The 27,014-nt window shown below is 32.5% G+C and overlaps 3 protein-coding genes across 16 annotated transcripts; 2 read left to right on the top strand and 1 right to left on the bottom strand.

Moving 5' to 3' along the window:
- Positions 1-4,187: 4,187 nt before the first annotated feature.
- LOC116428988 (VPS35 endosomal protein-sorting factor-like) lies at positions 4,188-9,078 on the top strand. Of its 2 annotated transcripts, XM_031981301.2 has the most exons (18): positions 4,203-4,512; positions 4,588-4,675; positions 4,791-4,991; positions 5,085-5,247; positions 5,329-5,537; positions 5,611-5,741; positions 6,002-6,178; positions 6,341-6,685; positions 6,755-6,855; positions 6,938-7,119; positions 7,181-7,324; positions 7,405-7,568; positions 7,634-7,796; positions 7,873-8,065; positions 8,137-8,276; positions 8,368-8,529; positions 8,593-8,859; positions 8,930-9,078. In XM_031981301.2, the coding sequence occupies exons 1-18, from the start codon at positions 4,496-4,498 to the stop codon at positions 9,014-9,016; spliced, it is 2,934 nt and encodes a 977-aa protein (XP_031837161.2). In that variant the 5' UTR covers positions 4,203-4,495; the 3' UTR covers positions 9,017-9,078. The 2 variants fall into 2 exon arrangements, with proteins under 2 accessions (XP_031837162.2, XP_031837161.2); XM_031981302.2 differs by lacking the exon at positions 8,930-9,078 and having other exon boundaries at positions 4,188-4,512; positions 8,373-8,529; positions 8,593-8,740.
- A 27-nt stretch (positions 9,079-9,105) lies between these two features.
- Positions 9,106-14,044, bottom strand: Gabat (4-aminobutyrate aminotransferase). 3 transcript variants are annotated; one of them, XM_076373985.1, is made up of 10 exons: positions 13,677-14,044; positions 12,048-12,175; positions 11,599-11,766; positions 11,284-11,370; positions 11,002-11,197; positions 10,746-10,918; positions 10,483-10,623; positions 10,199-10,356; positions 9,737-10,005; positions 9,106-9,638 (listed from the first exon to the last, which is right to left on the bottom strand). In XM_076373985.1, exons 2-10 carry the CDS (start codon positions 12,054-12,056, stop codon positions 9,523-9,525), a joined length of 1,317 nt encoding a protein of 438 aa, XP_076230100.1. In that variant the 5' UTR covers positions 12,057-12,175; positions 13,677-14,044; the 3' UTR covers positions 9,106-9,522. The 3 variants fall into 3 exon arrangements, with proteins under 3 accessions (XP_076230100.1, XP_031837163.2, XP_031837164.2); XM_031981303.2 differs by having other exon boundaries at positions 13,587-14,037; XM_031981304.2 differs by lacking the exon at positions 13,677-14,044 and adding an exon at positions 12,260-12,580.
- An 11-nt stretch (positions 14,045-14,055) lies between these two features.
- LOC116428990 (uncharacterized) lies at positions 14,056-26,807 on the top strand. 11 transcript variants are annotated; one of them, XM_031981308.2, is made up of 14 exons: positions 15,043-15,589; positions 15,735-15,759; positions 15,848-15,977; positions 16,149-16,316; positions 19,160-19,257; positions 22,467-22,532; positions 22,707-22,839; positions 22,951-23,081; positions 23,194-23,303; positions 23,507-23,652; positions 23,781-23,979; positions 24,158-24,274; positions 25,200-25,327; positions 25,448-25,785. In XM_031981308.2, the coding sequence occupies exons 5-13, from the start codon at positions 19,192-19,194 to the stop codon at positions 25,315-25,317; spliced, it is 1,086 nt and encodes a 361-aa protein (XP_031837168.1). In that variant the 5' UTR covers positions 15,043-15,589; positions 15,735-15,759; positions 15,848-15,977; positions 16,149-16,316; positions 19,160-19,191; the 3' UTR covers positions 25,318-25,327; positions 25,448-25,785. The 11 variants fall into 11 exon arrangements, 10 of the variants coding, with proteins under 10 accessions (XP_031837170.1, XP_031837171.1, XP_031837168.1 ...); XM_031981310.2 differs by lacking the exons at positions 15,043-15,589; positions 15,735-15,759; positions 15,848-15,977 and adding an exon at positions 14,056-14,365; XR_004235403.2 differs by lacking the exons at positions 15,043-15,589; positions 15,735-15,759; positions 15,848-15,977 and adding an exon at positions 26,228-26,807 and having other exon boundaries at positions 15,997-16,316; positions 25,448-25,555.
- Positions 26,808-27,014: the final 207 nt, after the last annotated feature.

Below are 27,014 nucleotides of genomic sequence, written 5' to 3'. Positions count from 1 at the left end.
TAGATTCAAATAGTCGTATTCTTTCTTCAAGGATGTAACGTAGCCTTTTTGAAGAATGAGTTTGTTCTCCTATGTACTTTATATATTTCACACGTATGTATGTACAATTTTGCTAACTGAAATTCGTTTGATTTCAAAAGGTACATAAAAAAGTATATACACGGCGCATGACGTGCGAAATTGAAATTAAATTTACAAAATTCCTTACCGAATGCTAAGGTTTTCTTCTTGTTCTTTCCCCCTCAGCCTGGATAGTTATGTAACAATACAATTGAATGAAAATGAGCCATATTTACCACCGAAAGACTGACAATGTACCTGAAAACCCCAACAAAAACTACAAGCAACAACGAGGCTCCTAACGAAAGAGTTTAGAACGACGAGTAGTGCTGTCCGAACGTTTCGATGTTGAAAACATTGCTGACGGAAAATACAAAAAGAAAAATGATTACGCCGCGTTTGTGAGGAATCTGGTGACCGATTCAAGATTTCAGCGATCCTTGGAGTGTCCCATATGATGTTTTATCCGTATTTTATATTAGATCAAATTATTCGCGTATTACTTTCGCAGGAGTTCAGGGCTTATACACTTATTGTTGTTAACAATAAGTTAAGAGGATAATGTAGAAGCTATTTATTAGTTTCACTTATTATACGATTACTTTCTAGAAAATTTCTAACACTTCGGTTCGAGGAATATCGCTTTTATTTCATTTTAAAAGAAATTATTTTCCAAAAGTAATTCGAACAATATTCTTAACAATAGTATCGAAGTAAACGAATGAGAAAGATAAAAGATCGTAACACACAACGGTACGATTTCGTTAAATACGTTTCTTTCAAACAGCTAAAGTTCGACAAATCATTAACAGACAAAATAAACGAGGTGTACATCTTTATATTTCATAAATATTGGAGAAAGGAAGATTAACGTGCATTTATATTAACAGTTTTCAAGCCTTCGACTATTCTAGGCAGAGAAAAAGTGCTTTTCGTTCATTTTTTTCAAATGGAAATTGTGCGAGAAAAATAGACGACAGTATAATTCAAAAGGAAATTATTAGATTTTTGCATTGAAAGAGGATCAGAATTATGTATGACTTTAAAAGAAATAAAAAAACGAGGCAAAGGAAACTCATAAATAGAATCCAGATATGTATGAATATGTATGATTATATATTAATATATATATATATATGTGTGTATATATACTCCCGCTCAAAAGTTTGAAATCATCGATTTATCTAGAAGAGAACCTGTAATAGGTCTCTGAGAAATTACTTACACGAATGAATATTTAAATTTTTATATATTTCAATTTAGTATACGCAACGATAGAAAAATAAGATTACTTTGAAATAAGATAATTATTTAAAATTATCTTCTGTTCCATTTAAAGGGGAACTTTTCCAAAATAGTACTATCTCAATATTCAATTGTAGAGATAACGCACTGGCTAGTAATTCTTCATTAATTAATCGACGGACAATTATTCGCCTACTCCTCTCGTATAATTAGAACTTCGATTCTTTAGTCTGCAGAACATAATAGCACTTCCATGGTCCACTTTTTATGCTCCCTAGCTTATTGCAATTGTTTCCTTTCATTTTTTTAAGTTTAAGTAAATTAATCAACCGGATTGTTTTTTATTCTACTTTTTAGCGTGTCAAATATAGTATATACATTAATTACCGTAGGTAATTCTTACTTTTGAGCGGCAATGTGTGTATATATATATATATTATATGTGAATATATATAAACCATTGTATTATAATCAGCCATGATCGTTGAATAGGCAATTAATTTAGTCGGAATTGCAGCATTCGATTGCCTCATTTGATCCGTACCGTACCCAAACCGATAAACGAAGTTTCCTAGCGGAGGACAAATTTTAGAAAACTATGTTATTACATTTTAGACTAGCGAGAGAGAGACGTATGGCGCGGTTAGGGCCCATTTCGTGTATTTGTATGAATATATGAACGGCATGAATCAAATGAAATGGCGTGCAAAATAAAAAGGGAAGAAGATCTTTGTACCAAACACTTTGTAATTGCGTTAGTGGTCTACAGCACGCCTATCATGATTCGTTTCAACACTGTATTCAAATGTTGGACACATCCGGTGATTTACTTATTTATTATTCAGCATACAGGCATACACGAAGAATTTGAATATATAAATTGTTGGTGGAAGAAAAAATCGATTTATCATATCTTATAATTAGCTTTTCATTAAACTCTGCAAAACTAGTTCACAACTAATTCAATTTCAAGACACAATTGAATAGTTGTGTTATAAAGGAACCTCAATTACATAGTAGATACCTGGATAGTTGAGTAACTTAATTTTTCCTGAAATATTTGATTGCTTATTATTAATGGTAGACAGAAACCAAACTAAAATAAAAATGTAGGACTTTTCCTCGTGCAGATATTCTTCCTGAACTTTCATACGTTAAAGTTAAGTCCAATGCGATAAATTGTTTCTAAATTTATTTCCCGTCTTTATTTTTCGGCTATCAAACGAAATTGTCTTTACAGATATATATATATATATACATAAGATATACATACATATGTACATATGTAGGTGCTTATATACCTACCTATACGTATCTATTTTATTCGTAAAACAATATTTATTTTACTTGAGGTTCTACTTTAATTTTATTTGTATTACAATGTCATGTAAATCGGTTCTTTCTTCGGGCTGTCTCGATATTGTTAAATTACACGCGAGAAGAACAAAAATGCAACGCGTTTGTTCTGAGACAACAGAGTACGTCGTATAATATAAAAAAAAAAGCTGTAGTGTATATAGTTTTGTAAAGTATCAACAGTGTATAGTCATCTAAATGATTGAACAGAGCTGCGTCGACGTATTCACATCGATAGAGGCCAATGTAAACTATGCGTGACGAATTTTCATGAAGAAATTAAGATATCCAACACACATGGATACAACACAACCGCATAGTTCACCACGATCACTAAAGTAAATTGTTGCATTGAAGAAATTTTATGACGCGTAATTAAATAACTGGTCAGTTTATTAAACTTAGCTGCCATTACGCATACGTACATGTCTCTATGGAAACAAATGCGTATACGTAAAAGCAGGAAGAATGTTGTTCGTTACATATGTAATATGTGATACGTACGTAATATTTTAAGCTGTCAATAGAATGTCCTAATATTAAATATTATAGTGACATTAATTGTGCTTCATTTAAAATTCCCTTAAAAGTTACATTAGATCTCGTTTAGGTCGTCGCACGATTTTTCTATAGCTAGTAGAGAAAGCTAACTATTCGAAAAATAGAGATTTCGAATGTCAAAAATAAATACAATGACAGTATTTTGCACGTTGGATGGTGAGTATCTATTGTAAATGATAAATATGCGAAACGATATGAAACGATAAGTATTCTTTTTCGAAATGTATTACAGCCGAATTGAGAACACTGAATTATCTCGAAAAATATAAGTGATACGAACAAAATGTGCCAGACAAAAGTTACAAGATGCGAAGTACCCAACATATCACGACAGGAGGTGTTTCACCGTGAAGTGACCCTGAAACGTCTTGCAAAGGTCATGTTACAATTCTTAAAGTAGAGCTTTATTTATACGGTTTCTATTCCATATTTTTAAAGCTGACGTTCCAGACGTTTCTAAACCATAGAAATGAAATTTTTCCCGTAACCCATTATAATTTATATATCTTATACTACTACTCTAATCCTTAACTTCTCATATACAAATAATTATTCTGTAAAAGGATATCATTGATAAACAAAATAAAATAAAACATATCGAACTGGGATGTCGCAAGCTCTCTAGGGTTACACTATAATAATATAACAAGGTTGCTAAATCTTCATACCTATCTTTTCCTGTTTGTTCGAATACTACATAGAACTGCTCAGATACAATCTCGAGCAGCTTCTGAAGTAGAGAGCAGTAGGGGGACACTGATTGAGAAACACTAGCTTGAGAAGAGGAAGTTTGATACCTCTGGATATGTGATGCGGGTCTAGGTACACAAGAAGTACAAAGGAAAAGTCACTAGTAACAGTAACAAAATAATTATTATCACAAATGACGCTACACGCCTTCGACGGTTGACTGCAACTTTACTCTTCACATTCAACTCCCTGTCGTCTCTTCCCGCGTTCCTTTTCTAGTACTTCCAGGTGGCGCTATTAACATGTCACCAACTCGGACGTAAGACTAGTGACTAATCTGGAAGGTCCCTAGATTGCTCGCCACTAAGAAAACTGAACGAAGAAAATTTTAACGCCTCAACGTTGGTACTACAGAATAATATTTTACATCATAAATGTGTATTTGGGAGGGCGATCATCAGGTTTTGTTATTGAAGTTTAGAAGATTAAACATGAAGCTGTAGAATGCTTGACGTACTGCAATAATAAGTTGTATTATTGATATTACCATTAAATTATAAGCATACTTTAGTACATTTGGAAAATGATGGCAGTAGATTGGTATATTTCTGATGTTTTTATTATTAATTAATAATTAATAAAGTTATTAAAAACCATGTTTCTAATATTTCATAGGATTGCAAAACCAGTCAATTATAAAATAGTACGATTCGCATATTTAGAAGAAACAGTAGATCATCCTTTAAAACCTGTTACTATTATGGTAATAATTTTAATATTAAAAAAATTTCTTGTTTATGACACAATTCTTTACCTTGCATAATCGTAACAGTTTTCTAATAGTTTAATTTTATTGCATTGTAATTATATGGTTGCAGTTAATTGATGGTCGCAGCGGAGTCAAACGCAATGCGTTGCAACATATGCATAGTAGCTCTTCGATTGGTACATCAACTCCACTTTTAGGAAATACTTTACCAGATCCATTATTAAGTCATTCTTCTCTTGATGGATCTGATCCTCTGTCACAATTTGCCAGAGAGGAATTAGATCCTTTATCTAAAATGGCTGCAGATGAGGTTATTAAGTTATATATAAGTACAATATGTATTTTAATAAATTTTATAATTTTTTTTTATATATGACATGACTGCATGATGTTGATTTTATAGTGGGATTATTCTAGCAGTACTATTGTTACTAATAAAAAAGTTAAAGATACCGCAGAGGAATTGGTAGAACCTTGGTCAACAAGGCGAACTGCAATATTAAACAAGTATACTACTTCAGAAAAGCTATCAATTGTTACTAGCTTTTTAACAGGTGGCGAAAAAGGTATATTTTTCTTTTTATAAATATATTATATTATATAAATAATTGTTGGGAATCATATTAATATTAATGAATTCATTGCAGTCATTGTTAAAGTTCAACCAACTGGTGGTGTAGTAGACAAAGTACGAACTAGATTGGAACAGCTAGATGATTTTGAGGAAGGATCAGTTAGGCAAATGTTAGATCTATCACAACAACAATATACTACAAGAATAGAACAGTTAAATAATGAACTTGTACAAGCATGGCATTCTGATCAAAGAGTTAAGGCACTGAAAATAGCCATTCAGGTATTTCTTTTATTATTATTATGTTGCTAATTATGTTTAAGGAAAAATGTAAATTAATTTTGAATTATTTTAGTGTGCCAAATTGTTAGTAGATACATCTGTTATGACGTTTTACCCCAGCAAATTTGTTCTTATCACTGACATCTTAGATATTTTTGGGAAACTTGTGTATGAAAGATTAAAAGTAAAGGCTGAATATTACAAGTTAGTACTACAGTCATTTAATTAAATTTCTACTTTAATTTTCAATTTTTAATAATTTTTATCTGATCCTTTGTTCAATATGGGATGACAACAAGGTGACTCATGCAACTATGGTTTCTTATATTGATGAATCAGTTTCTTTAGGAATGTTACAAGACAAATAGAGGTGGTTATAAATTTAATTTATTATAGTTGTATGGGATACCAGATAATTATGTATTATTCTGTAATAAAATTATTTATTCCGTAATACTTTGTAGACCAGGAAGCAAAGTACCAACGAGTTTACCTGATAATTTTACACCGGATATGGTACCTGAAAATGCAAAAGAAACGTGTAGAAATTGGTTTTATAAAATTGCATCAATAAGAGAACTAGTTCCTCGTTTGTATGTGGAAATGGCAATAATAAAATCATACAGTTTTTTGACAACAAGGTAAAATACTGAATATGTATTGTCTATACCAGCTTTTTATAGAGTTTCCATAAAATTTGTATTGATACTTTTTATTAACAAAATTGATAAGGAGAAATTATATTATTTTTCATATGAAAATATACAAATTATTAATTTTCACTTGCATCTTTTTATTTTCAGTGAATTTAATAGTGCACTACTTAGAATTACACAAATGATACGAGGAATTGGAAATCCTCTTATAGCTGTATACGCTAGATGTTATTTATGTCGTGTGGGATTAGCTTTAAACAAAACATCTGATTTTGAATTTGTAAGAGATAATTTTTATGATTTCCTCTCGACGTACCAGCAGTTATTCAGTCCTTTTGTAAAAGATGAACTGGTTAAGCAAAGTATGTCTTTATATTCATATTTAAATCTGTATTCACCAGCTTTAGATTGGATTTTACAAATTTTGGTGGCAACAACTCCTGAAAATCTTTTAGAAGATGTACTTTCGCAAAGCAAAAAACAGACAAATAGGTGATTATATTATTTTCTATTTATTTCACTACGTTGTATTAATATTAATTTACCGTCTTTTTTTTATAGTTCGCTATTATTGAATAGCATTTTAATAGCATTTAAACCATCATATATTGCTGTACGTGCAATAGATTTCTTAAATTTGATAACTGCAATTCAAGATGACGGTAATTTCAAAACTTGTTCAATAATATACCGCAAATGAAACTTAATATTTTTATGAGTGATTTTATTTGCTCAATTTTACAGGTTACCCACAATATCACTTATATAGAAGTTTCGGTGAATGTTTGATAAAAGAATCACCGCCAAAAGAAGATTGTCAAACAATTCTTAATATAATATGGAAATATATCACAGAATTAACAAATCCTAATAAATTTATGTATTGTGTGGAAATTTGGATTCAATTTACCGCTATACATTTCTCCGTAAGTTTAATTACTACTCTTAAGACTATGGAGGTATTTATCTTTGATTATTTCGTTACAGGTAAATGAGTTGAATTTGTTTTTTGGAAAAATAATTGATCGACTTAATCCAAACAAAAACTTTGAGCATCATTATCCACAGTTGCAAAACATTATTGAAAAAGTGATTGCACATACACAAGATTTTGAATCTCTATTTGCTATAGTAATTATTATCTATTTATTATTTACTACTTTAATATATATAAATTATGTATACACAATATTCTGGGTTCAATTTTTCAGGATAATTTCTTACCCTTCATCGATTTGTTCCACAAGGAAGCTATTAAGGTTGAAGTTTGTAAAACAATTATAGAAGGTTTAAGTGCTCAAAATAGTTCTATTACCGATCCCATTGTTATAAATGCTCTCATGTTTGTCGCTAGAATAATGCACGATTCTGTGAGGTATATACAATTTTTTTATTTTAGGAATATGTATCTATCATTTAATAATTAGTTAATAATTTCAGTGCTTTAACCGTTGAAGATGAGAAACGACAAATTGGTCAACTTATTTGTAGCTTAGTGCAACGTGTCGATTATGATCGTGATTTTGAGAAACAGCTTAATTTTTACGCAGAAGCTAGAGCTGCTTTTCCCAATCTCGATAGTGTACATGTACAACTTGTACAGGTTAGTCATTATTGCATAATAATTTAATTATAATACGAAATATTTTATCAAGGAATCTTAATCTTTTTGCGTGTAGTGTGTAAATAGATTATCGGTTGACACTCGGAAAATTGTTCGGGGACATCATACAAGAAGAACATCAGCATTTGTACGTGCATGTGCTGCATTTTGTTTTATTACTATTCCGTCGTTGACATTAGTTCGTACACGCCTACAGTTATATCTATTGTCGGGTCAAGTGGCACTTTTAAATCAATGTTTAGGTCAAGGTAAACATTTTAATTTGCCTATACAAATCATTTGATTTATAAGTATTATTAAAGAAATAATATTTTCTTAGCCGATGCATGTTTTAAAGCTGCTTTAAGCCTGGTTCCTGACATGCCAAAAACAATAGATATAGATGGAAGACAGAAAAACTCACAACCATATTTACTATCATATTTATCCAATTTTTTATCAACGTTGTTAGTAGTTCCGGTATGTACTTCCATTAAATTTTTACAAAGAACTTTGAACAAATATGTAATTGAAAAAGAAAACAGAATAAAAATTATGACAATTTCATTAGGATAGTCCAGAATATGGTGTTTTATATTTGATGCGCGGTTTGCTGAATGCTGTTCAACGTTGTTTCGAGGAAAATGTATCGACAAAGTCATATTTGTATTTACGCGTGCTTGATTTATTGTCAGCAGTAACTCAGGAGAATTATCCATACCACGTTGATAAGGTATTTAAAATATGAAGTAAAACATAAGGCATTCACATTTTATAATGTTCTTTCCGCATATAGGTTGATTCTAATGATAAATTGTATGGATCTGACAAAAAATTTATAAGTGAAGTCAACAAAATATGTTCAAAACTCGTAGAAGAGATTTTGTCTCATTTAAAGTATCTTGGGACTACTGATCAGCTTGAGAAACAAGCAAACCTTGCACTTGAGCTTTTTAATTGTTTTGTTATTAGAGCTGATTTACGTGATCCATCATTAGCACACATGGCTGTGAATTTGTGGAATTTGTCTCAACGTTATAATTTCATTGATTCAAAAGTTAAGGTAAAAAAGTAACAGAATTTTTATTAGAAAAACAGTTTATCCGTACAATAAAATTTGTTTTTCTTTATAGATGAAAACAATTGCCTATATGGTACAAAAGAGTCATCATAAGGAATATGAACATTTCGCGGATATTTTAAAGAAAATGATGAAATAAACATTTGATCAGAATACAGCGTCAAATGAATTAAGATTACAATTTCATATATACTAATGCAAAGGAAGTAAATATAAAACTTCAACACATGGTGTAGGGGGCATTTAGTAACTGCTCTCTTTACAGACAAATGGATTGTAAATACAGTCAGTGTTTCTTAATTTTCAACAAATATTTTATATACATAAAAAAATACAAACTATATATAATTTTTGTGTATATCTTGTAAATTATTACGTCAAATTATTAGTTTCCTATGATCTTTAAATTGAATTCTATACAAAAAATGATGAATATCTTAGTGAAATAAAAATAGCATTTATACTTTAACTGTTACGTACATAGACGTATTTTATAAGACGATAAGATTGATATACAAAAATAATGCACCAACTATTTTAACGATTATTTTAATATACCTCACCATATTCATTATTTTAATGGAAGACTTCGATTTTGAATATCACTGGCCGTGTAATTTAGAAGTTATATATATGGATATATAATTACTTCTTTAAGACTGATCGAAGATTGTCTAAAAATACATCCGCGTGATTTTCTGTAAATGTTAAGGCAGGCCTTAATCTTATCGCTGTAGAGCCACAACCACCGGTTTGAATACCTATGTAAAAAGTTATTTATGGGTCACGTTTTTTTTTCATTTAAGATTCTACGATTTTGTTCAGTATATATTTAGTAAAGCTTTGATATAAAAATTACCTTTGGCTAACAGATCCTTAATTACTCTGTCTCGTATTTCGGGCGTAGCGCAATTAAATGCGATAAATGTACCTCGACCACGAGTCGAATTGATTATAGTAGAAAATTCTTTTTGTAAACTTAAGAGTTGCTTCAACGTGTAATCGCCAACTCGTACGACTCTTTCCAAAAGATTTTCATTCTTTATCGTTTCCATAACTGCTTCCAGTAGTATTACTTTACTAGGATCTCCCATCCAGGTATTAAATACCCGGAAAGGTTGTTTGGGCCTGTAATCATTTGATAACGTGTACATAATATCTCAAAAATGAAGTACACCCTAGAGCATGCATATTTCACACATGAATACGAATTAAAAACGTCACGGTTTCATTTCCGAAATATTGATGCAAGATATTCTTGAAATTTGAACGTATTATAATATGCATATTCTGTTAAGTAATAAAATATGCCTTGATTTACTTTAAAGCTTCGACATGGTAGTAACCACCCAGCTGCATTTTTTTACTGAAAGTTACTACGTCCGGCGGAGATTCTAAATTGAAATGCTCGTGGCACCACATTTTTCCTGTTGGACCACCTCCTGTTTGAACTTCGTCGATTAGTAACGCTGCTCCATACTGAAATATCAATAATCATATTACTGTGGAGTATAATATAGTCTTATAAAATTATATTCAAATTTGGTACCATCATCAGAATTTTGAGATTACAACTCTATTATAATTAACATAAATAATTATTACTTTTTTTGTTATACGTTGTAATTGTTGGAAAAATTCTGGGGAAGCATGATTATCACCTCCTTCCGATTGAATTGGCTCCACTATTACACCAGCGACAGGAATTTTCTTTTCATTTTTATACTTCTCGAATAATTCTTCAACCTAATATAACAATGGTACAACATGATAATATTCTGTAATTGATATAGGAATTTCGAATGTAATATGTTAGTGTAAAAAAATATTTGCACGTCGTATAAAAATTATAGCAACTAAGCACATACTTCGGCTAAGCAACGTTGATCTTCTTGTTGATTTTCTTTAAGATGTTCATCCAACGGATACTTGTATACGGGGAACGTGGCAATAGGCCAATCAAACGCTGGAATATCTATTTTATGAATATATTTACTATGCGTCGTTGAAAGGGTTCCCAATGTTCTTCCGTGAAAAGCACCTATTAATGATATTGAGTTAAGTTACAATTAATTATAATTGAAATTTGATCATTCCTGTTCACTACCTGATAGAATTATTTACCTTTGAACGAAAGTATCGAATATCGTGGTGCACCAGGAACCTGATTCATCATGCAACTTTCGATTTCTTCTTTCGTGAACGGAACACCTTCTCTTTGTTTTTCGGCGTACCAAATAAAAATGTTTTTAAAAGCATTTTCGTTCGAACAGGAGCCACACATCATAGTTGTGATATGAGACATTCCTGGAGGAGCAACCTGGAACGTATCCATAATAAGTATATATTAGCATGAAATAAATTAATACGATTAATTTGCGCTAGCTTGATATCCGACTTACTCACCCCCTTCTGAAGCATAATTCTTTTTAATCTACTAGGCCACTCTTTTCCGGGGAAGACACCCAATGCTGGTCGGTTGGCTATTATTTTCTGTTAAAATGAATTACCATTTAATATTGACATTGGCACGTTAAATTACAAATGCAAATATTGGGTAATACGAGTCTAATTCTAATTTTTATGTATTACAGTTTCGGATACGTAAGAATCGAAGTTCCGTTTATAATATCGATATAACGGAGAACGTACGCATGTAGATTTTCAAGCCTACTTTCATCAACCTTTTTTCTGAACATTGAAACACGATATTTCGTTCACCTGATTAAGAGGATCAGCAAGGGCTCTTAACATAGCCGGATGGTTGTAGCCTAAAGGCATCGATGAAATTTGCATATACACATCGAGCAGAGCGTTTCCATCTACATCCATTATGTAGTTACCCGTTGATTTTTCGTAATCCGCAAAGAATTGTACGGAAGATGCTTGCTGAAGACATAAATTTGTACACGTATCTTGTTTTATTTCTTATATATACAAAGGGAGAAAGAGAGGGGGAGATTTATTGAGAATTGAATGTTGTAAGTAAAGATAATTTGCGTGTTTATATAATTATGATAGATTTAAGTTGTCACTGACAATGATAGACAAAAACAAAACTTTTAATATTTAACGACAAGTAAATAATTCGATAGTCAATCGTAATTTTACAATACCACAAATAAAACTTTTGCTATGAAAGTATTTAAATGTACCGATGATTAACGTACTTGTATCATATTGAGGTCCCGTAACAAATTACGTGATTGAGGTCCCGGTATTTCCGTTGCGACTATCGGCTTTTTTGGTTCTCCGGACAAAGCTCCAGTTAGGCACCTTTTCCATGGTATCGTATGCCCTGTATTAAAGAACAAATTTTTATATTCGTCCTAATACTTTGGCATATATAAATAAATGAAATAATGTATAAAAATATACATACATATATATCTTTAATAGAAATATTCGGATAGAACAGAAAAAAGAACGAAACGAATTACTGATTTATATGTTCATTCGGTAACATGTGATCAATTGAATAATTAAATATTCATTAGCACCAAGAACTTCAACACGAAAATCTACGAATAATTATCGACTATACAACTAGAGTGAAAATGTTTGTCAGAAATTCAAATGTAAGATAGTAGATACGCTTCGGCCACGATAACATTTGCCTCTGAATAACATATCGCTGGTACTATCGTCTACTTAAATCACGTTAAACCCTCGAGGTTTAATAGACCGCACGTTTAGTTTCATTGATGTCACTTAAGGATAATTGCTTGACATACTGACGCACTTTCACATAAGTTATGCTCGCCGCATAATAGAGAATATGTTTATTCCGTTTCCTGTTTATTAATGTTGTTGTACATATTATTCTCATTTTAATGTCAATTTATTCGCTGCAACTTGTACACCTTCGATGTTAATTTATCGTAAAAATTACCGCTGACGTCGACTATAATATTTTTGGACAATTTCAATGAACAAAGTTGAATAATCAGATTTCAAATGAAATTGTTGTCGTAAGTTAAACAACGAACATGTTACAGCCAAAATAATAAAATAATATAAAATAAAATAAAATAAAGTAAAACAAAATAAAACAAAATAAAACAAAATAATAATATTAAATTTCCAATTTAGTTCTGGAAGCACAAGGTCGATAAACAAGTTTACGCCATAAGGTGTGTGTTCGTGTACGTGAAAAATGATAATTTTGTCCAACTGTACGATATCCCAGATTTCGATAAGATAAGTAACGAAACTTGGTGTAGATAAATGTCGATAAGGGATAATTAAGGGTAAAGAGTTATGTTTGCTTAAGTAATACTATTGTTTAATCTCTGATATTGCTATAGTATCCGTGCCCGGTAATTCATATCTCCTTTTCGTCTTATATATTTTTTACTACATGTTTTTATTGTTGGCGAAGATAATTCGAAGTTCAATGGAATAATCGTGGTATCACTAATTTTTTGAGTACACTGTACCGTACACGGGAAAATGATCGTATTTTTGGATTTCGTGTACTCGGGCTATTTAAAAAAAATTCTCACGAAGAACCGGCGCATCGTAAATTAACATGTCATCCAGACTGTCAAGAGAGATTAAGCAAATAAACTGACAACGAGTTATCGATTTTTCGGATATCATGCGCGGAGTGATTTATACTGTGTCGAATGGTTCAGTTTTCGCGTGTTCGATCAATTAAACATCACAGACGAAGAGCGTAATAAATAGATCAAAATGATCGTAAATACCATTGATGAATTGCCGTGACAAGGTTCGAGTGCACAATATTGTTTGACACTTATTGACGAGCATTTTATATTACTCGGTGTGGAACGTGCCTCGCGAAGGGATGGATCCGCACTGGCCACTGACACAGCTTTACCGATCCTTGCGCAGGAACCGTCTGGTTGCTCCCGAGACTGTACGAACCTCCACGAACCAGTTTACTTCAATATATCTTTGACACAGCACGATTTAGACTCGACTCGCAGAATAGCGAACAAGCCTCTGAAATTCTCTTTACTGATATTCCATACGCCGTATGCTTACAGGTCGCAGTCAGATTACGATCTGAGTGTGAACGCACCGCATTATTGATAAAGTGTTCGAGTTCCATCTTCCTATAGGGCGCTTTCGTTCGTGCACGGTCACGTACGAAGTTTCACGAATATTTAAACCCAATGGCGCGTACACTCGCAAACTCTTCTTTCACTAACCTACTATAGCAATGGTTCTCTCTCTCTGTATAGTTCCAAGCACCCTCGCTTCCAATCAAATATCCCCTCCTCGGTTACTTTTCAGAACTGCAGAACGAGAGATCTGTCAATCAAGGTTGAGTGGCATCGTACAGTTACGTATGCGGCCGCCCGAAATACTGTGCACCATCGTGAAATTAAATATTCGTATTTCTCGCTAGCTTTAACTTTATGTATATTCGTTTACAAGATTTTTCTAATGAAAACAAAATCGAATATGATGCCACTGATTGTCAGATTCGTTTTAATATCACATTTGAATGATCTTACATGTAGGTGCGCGTATATTATGTAGCTGTGTAATTGAATAGATTTCGTGTAATCGAATGCGGCAGTGTAAACAGATTTTCGTTGGTTGGTAAAGGCATTATCAATCTATTAAGTAACTCGTGCGAATATAATAGACAAAAACAGAATAAGCCTCAGTGAACAATTATTTCACTTGTTCTTTCACGTGGAATCGTCGGTATACATAAATTATAGAACGCTTGTATTCTTCCTATCGGCGAAGTACAAGGAATCCAATAAAGGTCGGAAAGATATCAATGGCGGCAAAGATGGCGGGGATGGTCCACTCTGTGGAGTTTATGTTGTGAACAGTACAGAGTGCATCAATGTACTTGCAAGTTTTTTATATCACAAACAAGATAACTCCAGGAGATAATTGTTAAATAATTCTTGTTTAATTCATATTTTTAAGAAGGCTATATGTATTATATAGCGTTCGCATTAATCATAGGAAACTTCCAATTCGTTATAGACTTGGTCGATTTCATTTATAATGAGAAAAGTCGATTTCATTTATACTGTCTTATTTCAATTTAGTTGAAGTTTTAGAATACTCTATTTTTAGAGGCATAATAAGTTTATTGTACTAGATTATCCGAATCTTATAATTTCTTTTTATTCCTCTGCTTCGTTGATTTTATTGTCACTGTAGTAACAGGTTTATAGTTGTTTACACCTATTCGTACAAAAACACCTGTACGTTGCATCGCGGTTGCTAATAAATACGATACTTTGGTAAATAAAATGATCGAAAGTAAGAAGAAAAGACAACATACGAACAGGTTCGAGAAATTGGCTTTCCCCTTGCTCGGTTTTCGTCAACTTGATTTTAAAATACCACTGCGCTTCGTGCCGCGAATGATGATACGCCTATCAATTATTGTAATGAGCTACAGTAGGGAAAGTAAATTTTCGTTTCCCGTAATGTGATGTGATGCTAACAAGAAGACTAGTTATTTTTTACTAGTTATTTTTTAAGGCAAACACGTAATTCTTCTTCGTTTTGCTTTAGTTTATCGTTAGGATATATTTCAAGTGCATTTCACCTGCATTCAACGAGTGTACACTTCATTATTTGATTTTATTGCGCGCACAATGAGAGATTTTTCAAACTAAACTCCACACTTAACCGGTTAAAATACACAATATTTGTCGTTATAATTTTTGCGATCATAATAACAAATTTCGTCCATACCAACGTATTCTTGGTAATCACTTGTATATTTCCATAATGTTGTATTTTCAATTCATTTAAATTCTCTTCTCGACAATTATAAAAGAAATTCCTATAGAATCTGTCTAACTAATAAATAATCTGAATATCTATAAAATATTATATATTTTAATGTATAGTATATGCAAACTTTCGTCGAGAACTGTAAGTAATAAAATTAGTCGGATCTCAGTGAATTTACATATTCCGTTGGTCCTGGTAAAAATTTGACTTACTGCCGATTATTTGACAGTTTTACGGTCTTCGGTACGCGCATCATCCTAATGTATCTGGAAACCACGCCTTAAACCTAAAGCCTTTGCTCCTGGACAGTGGGTAGTGGTAGTCAAGTTTTTCGGCAGTGGCGAGCCGTTCTGTGCCGCGTGAGTATTATTCGTTCGCGCCAACGCATTCGAGTCGGTTCGCTCGATCGGATGGCATCGTGACAACTATAGTGTACAGCCTGCAGACTTTGGCCAATTTTGAACTAGTATTTCTCGAGTCGATTTCATTGTCGGTCCTTGCAGTTACCATTTTCTTTTTTTTTTCTCTAGAATATACAATTTTCGTCCGATATACATAAATCGTGGAGAACCTTCTCGTAGAGTGGGCGTACGTCGAACTTAATTTCTTCCTAAATTCCGTAAACGACAAACTTATTCAGTTTTCACCTACATAATCGTCCGTCCGCCGATATTACGACTCCGATCACGTGCTTACCGGTAAGTATTCAACCGTTCCTGCAGCACCGATTACACATTATTTATTACCTTACGATCCACATGTATAATTTCATTGAAAGAAACCCCGTTAGCGTGGTTTCTATAAAATTGTCGGGACACTAGAATTACGAAAGTAACAACTTCCTTTAAGTTAACGAATTAAAACGAATTTTCGTGCGATATCGTATGTTGCAAAAATCGTTCATATATTTTTATCGTATCTTCTGATGTTTTATTCTCACCGACAATAAGACTGACATTTACGAGTAGTCTAAGTAATTTCTTCAAAAACAGTTTTTGTATTTAGCGTGTCAAGTATACAAACATACAAAAGTGTTCAGTGTGTTTAGCGGTCGCAGAATGAAGTTTTCATTAATACAACTTGGTACTTTTCGTCTACACTAATCACGAATATAATGGTATTATAACTCGAGCATTTTTTATTACACACTAATATCTCATTCTCTGCGTTCCCCCTAGAATTTAATTAAATGGATTATGTGTGTGTGAAAAACTTAATATTTAATCATTTAATAGAACCAATTATTTATTATCAACTACTTTCTGTTGACCGATATTATTTGTTGTGCGCGAATAACGTATATTTATCTACGTATAAATTTGAGTAACAGAATCGCTTTGTTAATTTTGTTAATTTTAAAAATATTTTAATTTCAATCGTAATATTAAAATGTTCGTTGTCCCATATGCACGCCTCTAAATTTTTTGACGTGTTATAATTGATGTGCGCCTGAAAAGTTGTTTGCGTTGTGTTAATAATTACCTACACACTTTGCATAAACATACTCGTAACCTTTAATCGTAATAATTAAATTGACAATTTTTTATTATTTTTTGTATTACAACAAAGGAAAATAATAGGTAATGGGTCGATACTAAACTCGACGATGGATAATGTTTCTTATGATCCATAATACACGATCCAGATGATTACCATCAACCTTCGACAATCTCCATAACGATGGAAGCTAATGCCCGCATTAAAATATTTTTCATTTCTTTTAACCCTGTTTTATTAACTCGTAGCTGAGGAACTTGAACGATTCACTGGAATATATTCATATTACGTTAAAAATGAATATCGTCTATAAATAAATGATAAAATTCTGTGAGATGCATAATTATAGTGCATTATAGAATATTTATTTCAGAACTTATTTACTATTTTAAACGATAACTTTTGGTCCCTTAAATTTATATCTTTCGTGACACGTAAGTCCTATTAATTTAAACATTTTCTAGAAGCTTATAACATATTTTTACAAGTTATTTATGGTATCCGTTAAATTTCGTCTATTAACAATCAATGATATTTTGCGATCATAATCTTTAAAAACCAAATATTATTTTACAGACTCAGTTCTTCTATTCTTTTACTTTGCTTTTATAAATTTCACGCGCGTTTGATATTTTCACTTACAGTTCTTTTTACCATTGCCAAATTTAATGTAATATAATACCATACATTTGACAATACTACAAGTATTTACAATATTAACGTGGTATAAAAAAATATAATTCTTTTTAAATTCTACATAGGGAAACTTAAAATCTTTAAGTGGGACATTAAAAGAACAGTTCTTTATGAAACTAACGCATACAAAATAAGACGATAAATTAATTTTTCTCGAAGAATTCGACCTCACTTTCTTCCCTACTATTTAGTACATTCTTCAAAAGTTTCTACAAGCATTTTTCAAGTCTTAAATCTTCTCACACTTTTCGATTCCTTGACTATGAAATAGAAAAAAGTTGTATACTTAATGGAAAAATTTAAATACCTTTTTCTACTTGTTTGTTTTACTTCATTCTCGATTTATGACCACCGTAACATAAACTATGTAGCAGGGGCCATCCTCTTATCCAAATTTTAAATTAGATTGAAGTTATTGTACAGAAACTCTTGCATTATCTTGTATTCAAAAGCATCATAAAATTTTACGATTCTTCCTTCAAAAGTGTCCTTCGCTTCAAAGGCGTAACATATATATTTTTGAATACAATGAGAGGATCAAAGATTCTTCTCTCTATCCAGTTGTTCCTATACAGACTGAACCACGAAAATGGAATGATCTACCTTTGGTATATTTTTGGTACGTGAAAACTATTCGCAATGTCACAAATTACGTTTTGTTTTATTTACTTGGTCCCATTTTACGTAGTATATGCACGTGTAATTTTAGAAGCGTAAATTATCAATAAAACATTCTCCGATCTTTCATAGTTTTTAACATTCGCTTTAAGGTTTGTCGCATTTGCAACGCTTTATCCGAGAACATTTTATTCTTACTTTGCAATAATTAAAGGGAACGTTGCTAAATCGGTGAACGAAAGCAATGGTATAGTAATAACTGAACTCCAAATATTCATGCGGATTCAGAATTGTAGACAAGGAATTGTAAACATATAAATCAGACAGAATTTTATTGCTCGTGCCGGAAAAGAGAAATTTTATTGCTTCTCTTTGTACACTTGGTTTACCTGGAGAACCTTTATGTAAATACATTCTGCAAGGTAATTAATTACTAAGTAAAGATATTACCATCTGAACGTCTGGCTATTTAATTCGCGACCATACATACACAATCACCGGACAACATTGTTGTTGTAATGTTACCGAAATTACGAAGCTTTCACATCAGAAACGATGAAATTTATTTATTCACAAACGTACTATGATAGAAATCGCGGTTGGATTTGTAAATTGCAGTTGTATTATTTTCATTAAATTAGAAATAGAGTTGTTTGCGAATTTGTTGTTGCAAGCATTGCGATGTTCAGTTCACTTTCGCATTCACTAAACTCTGGTCATTTATTTTAAGGAATATAATAGAAGGATGTTGTCACAAAGCGGATGCACATTATTCGGAAAAAAGACCATCCAGCAACATACAAAATATTGGCCAATCCGACAAAAGCCGTAAGTTAGTTCAAAGTAAAATAAAAAAGAGCTGGTTAACCTTCGTTGTACTGGAGAAAGGAGCTGCTGCAGTTTATCTGGTACCGCCAAATTGTATTGATAAAAGGAAGGTTAACGATATGTTAATGATAAGTTAGGGTATTGGAATGCATTTCACACATTATACAGAATTCTTTGCAACGATATCTTTTTTTTTATACAAAGCATAGTATATATACACATCCATTATTTATGATTTAAAAGGAACTGAGAAGTCATTCGGATGAGATTCACACACGAGATTCAAAGTTGAAACTTTCTTTTCTCTATAGACTCGCGATATTGATTTAATTTAGGGTTTCCGCATTACAGCGCACACCGAAAATAATTGTATACATATGTGTGGATCGTATTAAATGCAGAATTAGTAGGTATTTATTAGAAGACAATTTTTAATGTGTATCGAATAGGCTCAACCGCAGTGATCAAGAAGAAAGAAATTTAAATTGAGAAAATTAAATTCAAATTCAAATTCAAATTCAAATTGAAGAATTAAGAAATGAAAAATGGCAGTATTTTGACTTTAAAGTTTCGTTTTTCGACGACGAAACGAAACTTTAAAGTCAAAATACTGCCATTTTTCATTTCTTAATTCTTTAATATATAATATAATTTAATCTATAATATATATATATATATATATATTTAGCATAATTGAGATACCGACGGTAACCATGCACGCGCCGATGATACACGCAAAATTTGAGCTTGATCGTTGCGATAGGTTCTAAGATATCGTAGCAGCCAATTCGAAAAATGTAGTTTCGAGAAAAACGTGTTTTAAACTTTGAGGTCCTGTGGTCGGGCTACGACAAGGCCACACAAAAGTATTTCTAACTTCGTTATTTTCTCGGAAGTCACTAAAAGTCACTTTCAGAAGCACATCTTTAAAGAGTTGTATTTCCGATGGATAAAAAATAAGAAACAAAAATTGATCTTTTTACCGATCACACTGGAATACCCTCTTAACTGTAAATAAAAGTATTTTCTAGAATAAATAATATATTACAATGTAATAATAAAAATATGAACAGCAGAATCGTCTCTTAAATTTTTAAGCAACAGCCACCGTGAGTTGCATCAGATAAATAATAGATATTATAGGTATAATATATATATATATTATAAGACAGTTATTATTTATTAATTATTATTACATAATAAAATTTAACAAGTTTACGATTTGATAAATATCCCCCGAATTGATTAACGTTTGCCAATATTTTTAAGTTGTTTCAAATGCAAAACCTTAAATATCTCAATGTATGAAAAATATTAAAATTATACCAGTTTAAAAAAAACGACTCATACGAAAATCGCATAATTACATCTTACCCTTCTACCGCGTCAGAAATGATTAATTCTAATAATTTCACTCCTTTCATTAAGTTTTATTTATATTTTAAATATTTTATTACACCTTTATTACAATAAAGAAAGATGAGTAAAGTTAGAATAATAAGAACAACTTTTTTCTCGCATCCTGTGCATAATTAATTAATGGTACTTGCATAAAGATGTAAAAGGTAGTGACGCACACGACAAAATATATTCATATGTAAATCATAAGGTAGTAGAAAACTGTTCTTCACTGGGAAAGCAACAAAATTGATTGCAGCAACATACTTTGGTGATGCATCGTACACTCCTAACCCATTGAATCAGTAATTTATATTCAGATCATGTATCTGTATTAAGTATTCCACTATGTGTCTAGAATTTTGTCCATTTTTTATGTCACTATTTAAACATATTAAATCTTCCAAGGGTCTGACATATCATTCTATACAATGTAACGTGTGTTATTAATATTGAGTGTTATATTTAAATCATGTTTTATAAAAATAATAACTGTCAAAAAATATAATATGATTTTCAATACACCAGAGGAATGAAATATATTTCCTTCATAATTGTTGGTATAGTTTACATTGTACGATCCCTTAAAACGTCGTATAAAAATAAGTACAACATGTAAAAAATAGACCTGGGTGTATTAAATTTAAGAAACGTTAATTCTTTGATTTCAATTTGAGGATCGAGCTTTGAAATGTATATTTAACAATTTTTATATTCACCACATGTGGGAGAAAATGAATTTTTCGAACATATTGAAACGCAAAGAGGAACTCGAACTGGCAGGTGTGTCGATTACACATCCTCGATCTTCGGAATTATTTCTTCCGTTTAATGTTTCATAGTACGAACGAGATTGAGTTACGTTTCAAAGTGAAGTACGAGTGGGAGTCTTAGTATCAATCTCTATATCAAACGTTAATATTTAGACACGTGACACATGTCTGTCGCACATTGATTTTCTAGACTGATAATTCATTCAACAACATGTCGGTTCAGGTGCGGCATTATCAATATTCGCTGAGTTTACTGTCAATTTTAATGCTAATTAATTTCAGTCAACGTTTTATGTTTATTTTGCGTGGTGTTGGCAAATAAATGGATAATTATGAGTTAATTACATATTCTGGGTCGTTTTCGAATAAATTGCTATGATATCCAATGATATTTCTGACAAAGTTCTGTTTATATTGTTCAATTTTTCATCGTGCGCGAATCAATTTTTGTATAAAACATTGTACAAACATGTACACGATCTATTATAATAGAAAACTTAGGAATCGTTTTTATTGTCGTAATCCGACCTGATTGGCAGTACATACTTCGTTCCCACTTTCTTACGCAAGATACTGTTGTCACTAACTGATTCAAGGCCGATCGTCTGCAATTTATTCACGAGGCCCCCTAATCCATTTACTTCAAAGAAGCGGAACTTCGGAGTACAATTAGAACGACTATGAACGAAGGTTACCGTATGCAAATCAGTTTTTTCCTCTTAAATTTTAGAGCAATCGGAATCTCCTTTCAAAATACCATATCTCAATCCTTGTCATGGTGGACGCTTAATCCCGATGATATCATTATACGTTACGGTCGCTACTAACACAACTGTTATTGACCCTTCTAATGAATTTCAAGCAGTTATACTACCTTTAATATTCTAAAATTATCATCGGGCCTTTTTTTTAGTTGTCAATCGAAGGCTGTTAGAAACGGCTTAAAACACTAAAGAAATATTGAAATATTTTATGAGAAGATACCAGAATAGACAGTCTGAAATTTAATGAGAATATGATAAGTGAATTCTGTTTCAGGTGCCCATGATTATCAAAATGCGATGGCCCCATATACTTTTCACGATACCCTGCTTCATATTACACGTAAGTATAATGAAACATTGAAAATCTTATTACCAAATTCTCATTTGGATAATCTTCAAGACACAAATTCACTTTAAAATTAAATAAAAATAATTCGACTTTCTCATTCAAAAGAATTCTGTATCAGATTTGTTTTGTATGTTTAAAAGATAGTAAAAGATAGTAATTTTAAAGGTGTCTTTCTACGTTCGCGTACACGGGCATGGGCGCTTGATGGATCCACCAGCGCGAAACAGCATGTGGAGGTTCGGATACCCGAATCCTGTGAACTACAATGACAATGAGCTCTTCTGTGGTGGATACGCAGGTCAGTAGTATAATGATAAGTACCATTTATAAAAGGGAATTAACTTCCGAATAATATCGAGCAGCGATAAAGTAGTAATGAATAACTTTTAATATAGATATCTTTTTTCAGTACAATGGGTGCAGAATGAGGGACAATGTGGAGTATGCGGAGATCCTTACCACTTTAAAGATCCCAGACCACACGAAGCGGGTGGCGAATACGCGAAAGGAACTATTGTTAGACACTACACGGCCGGCCAGGTAATTTAATTTAATTTAATTTAATTTAATTTAATTTTTTCTGATCGTTATTAATTCAAAACAAAAACAAAGGTTGAAGACAAAAAGTACAATACATTTCTTTACTTTGCAGGATATTGACGTTGAAGTCGAACTTACAGCGAATCATTTGGGAAGATTTGAAATGTACCTTTGTCCAAACAATAACCCAAGAAATGAGGCAACCCAAGAATGTTTCGATAGGTAAAACAAATTCGCCTTATATTGTTATCTATATACGAAGTGATATAGATTTGATTATAGTCTTTTTCTAAGGATGTTATAGTTTATTTTTTTATCGCGAGATACACCAACTTACGCTAGCAAATAAACTCTGAACGTCTTATATGTTGTCATAAACGTACGTTCAACGTAATATATCTAACAAAAGAAATGTTTCTTTTAAGGTACCCTTTGTATGTCACTGGAACTCGGGATGTTCGATTCGAAATTCCTCTAGACACTGAAAAAAAAGCTATATTTCGGTATAGGGTGTCTTTACCGTCATACGTTACTTGCTCTCAATGTGTAATACAATGGAATTACTACACAGGTTTGTATCGTTAACTTAATTTCATGTTACTCTTATGTTTACGTTACGTTACAAGTGCGAGAACATGAGAGGACGCAAAGCAACTGATGACGACTCGATCAATGTAATGATTTCACATTTACTATTAGGTAACATGTGGGGTATTTGCGACAATGGAACCGAAGCTAGTGGCTGTGGAAGACCTGAAACATTCCGAAATTGTGCTGACGTTAGCATTGTTACAAGCACAGCTGGAGTGCCACCGCTCTTTGTGCAACAAGACAATCCTTTCCTGCTTTATTACAAGGACTATCGTTCACCAAATAATATCTTCCCGCTCGTTGTTAGGTGAGCACTTGTCACTCTCTTATACGTATATGTTTAGTTTGATACTATAAAAATGGTTAATTACTAAGCAGTGTACTTGCGAACGAAACATAAGACAATGATGCATAAAATAATAGATAGATAACAGACTTGATTAAGTATACAAGTGAACATCGATAAAACATGAATTTAATTTCAGATCTCAAGTCTGTGTTCCTACTTCCCTTTATCGGCGTATACCGGGAATGGGAGACTGGTGTCAAAGCAATTGCCTTCGGTATCCACCAAACTGCCCTGCGAACATATGCCAGTGTCCGTAAGTATCATATAATGCCTTAATAAACAATTTTAAATCACGCCAATCTAATTTTCTATGACAAATCACCAAATGTCTGCGCAATTGTATTAAAAATAAATAGTGGCCCCAGGAATCCAAGTTTGCATTGCGTAAAGACGAGTAGTTTAATTCTCTGAAATTATTATAAATATTATCTTGATTAGCTTAAAAAAAAGAATATAATATTTAAAAGAAGTTAATGTAGTTTATTGAAACAGGGTAAACAGAGGTGTGGTTCGCTTTTACATTCATTGCAGGAGGTGCTAACTTTCTGCGTTAAATTCTCTGCCACCTTTGAACCTAATATTCGGGAATTATTATTATAACATTGAGAAAACTCCGGTCCTCAAGCTGATATTTCGGCTCGTCTGGACCTGAACGGATCGACAAGCAAGTCGGACTGGGCACTTAACGTGTTAACGGCATGCTCCGGAGTCCTCTTTGTCCCGGCATACGCCCTGCCCAACATCATGGCGTCACGTCACCTTCTGTATGCACGGAAAGGTCGTCGTCACGCCGCAACACATGTGCAAATTAGCAATTCAGGAAGATTACCGCAGCTTTGTGGGGAAAATGCCGTCAGCGTGGCATTGAAACGTCACAGGCCGCTCTGTAATGGCACTATAAATTCGATAAATTCGTCTGATCCGGATCTGCTTTTGTCATGTCCTGTCGAAGAGGAATCCGAGTCGCAGGTCGACTCGAAACACCTCTGTTTATATCTTTCGTGTAACCTAGCCTTTACCCGTTCAGAGAAGTAGCAAGGATCGCTTGATAGTCGGCTAAGAATAATAACGTTAGCAGATAATTTTTCTTCTTTCAAAGAAAAATGTTCTCTCTGAAGCACATATATACAGATTTAGGACAAAGAGATTAAAAGAAAAAATATATTATTTTTAAACAGGGAAATATGCGATGCCACTGGAGAAATAGCTGGAAAAGAAGGTGCAAGTGTTTACTGCATGGACAAATGCCTGGTCTACCCACCTAATTGCCCTCATCATCGGTGCCACTGTTATTGATCAAGTCAAGGTATATCACGCCATTTCAGTTTTTGAATTTTTGAATTTCATAACTTTTATGTAAAGTAACGTGATAATTATTTACGTTTAAGCTGGATTTTTAAAGTTGTAATTAATTCTTCATTTTCAGCAGTAACCCACCAAGTAGGTAAAAACAATATAATTGCTGTTTTCGTCGTTTATCAAGAATCGATAGAAATAGTATTCTGAAGCGAATCCCTTCACTTTTATATTATAAGTAAGTCCCCTTGTACACATCAATATAGGTATCACAAAACGAATCGTTTTAATAATAAGCATATTAACCGATTATCATTAAAGTTCCACAGCTACAAAATGCAATTAATATGTTTTACGAGCATTGATTTGTTAGTTACCCAGAAAATGATGTCACCCATTGATTTTAACGCAGTTGAAATATATTATCATGGTCATCGTTCTGAATAACTTTTGCCCATAAATCTTATTACCGTTCTGCTTTAGTTTCCGAGGGTTTGGATTGAATTTATTTTAAATTAGAGTTAGGTCCGACTTGTATTTAGATTTAATGACAAATAAGGTAGTCGCTATAATTTATAATTATAAAATTTAACGACTAATGTAAATATAACTCAAATGCAGCGTACAAAGGACGGTATGTAATACTGAATATATTTTTAAAATATCTAAACAACTGCCGAAATGTTTTGCGAATATTTCGAAAACTAAGGCCAAATGGCAATAATATACATACACGGACAAAAATTATTTTGAGTTATTATGTCCTTGACAACATATTTCAACTCCATTGAATTCGTTGAGTGGTCTCCCCGTTATTGTATAAAACTATGCTCACAATGGACGTGAATTCACACGAACTGGGATTCTGGCGAAAACACGTTGGAAAAACCAAATCCATTGGTTCTTACAGGAGTCGTTGCACTGCATGCGTTGCGGTTTTCCAAATTCAAGGAATTTCAAGGAGGATAGCGAGCACAAACCGAAACGGCAATAATCGAAAACAACGAAAAAGTGAAAAAATGTTAAGCCGGATCCGAAACTCCATCTATTATTTCATTGAACGCATCATCTATACACTCCTCTTCTTTAATTTCATATCTTCAAATACGAACTGTAGCGATCTTCCATTCGGTAGCATTGGAAATGGCACGTACAAAGAAAAATCCTTTTCGGACAGTGAAGTCATTCACAAAAAATGTGACCTGAAAAGTGGCCAATGTCTTTGAGAACCAAAATGCTATGAGAAGTTCTGAAATTGTGCCATTGTCACGAGAAACCATTTTCAGACGTATTTAATGTAATTAAATCATCGTATGGAAACAGAATTAAATACTCTATTAAGAAATTGCCAATATCTTTCGCTCTGCCTAGACAGAAATTCAAATGATAGTGACATAAATCAATTGTCAGTGTTTGTACATCCGGTAAATAAAGATTTTTGGATAAGCGATGAGGTTTTGGTATTAGCACTTTACTCTCGGCAACGCGAGATATTTATAACACGGTTAGAAAAAAGTGGAAAAGTACGGTGGCTTTGAAAAATATACTTGAAATGTAAAGAACGAATTCAGAGGACATTTAATAAAAAATGGAGCTAATTGTCTAACATTTCCTGCATCGAGAAACTGTAAGAAGGTCCAGTACGATCTGACGTAAGTTACGGCGAGGTCGCCAGAGGGCCAAAAACAGCGAACCGT

The sequence above is a fragment of the Nomia melanderi genome, chromosome 14, assembly GCF_051020985.1.
Source record: "Nomia melanderi isolate GNS246 chromosome 14, iyNomMela1, whole genome shotgun sequence".
Taxonomy (NCBI): Eukaryota; Metazoa; Arthropoda; class Insecta; order Hymenoptera; family Halictidae; genus Nomia; species Nomia melanderi.
This window is presented reverse-complemented; position numbering and strand designations above follow the sequence as displayed.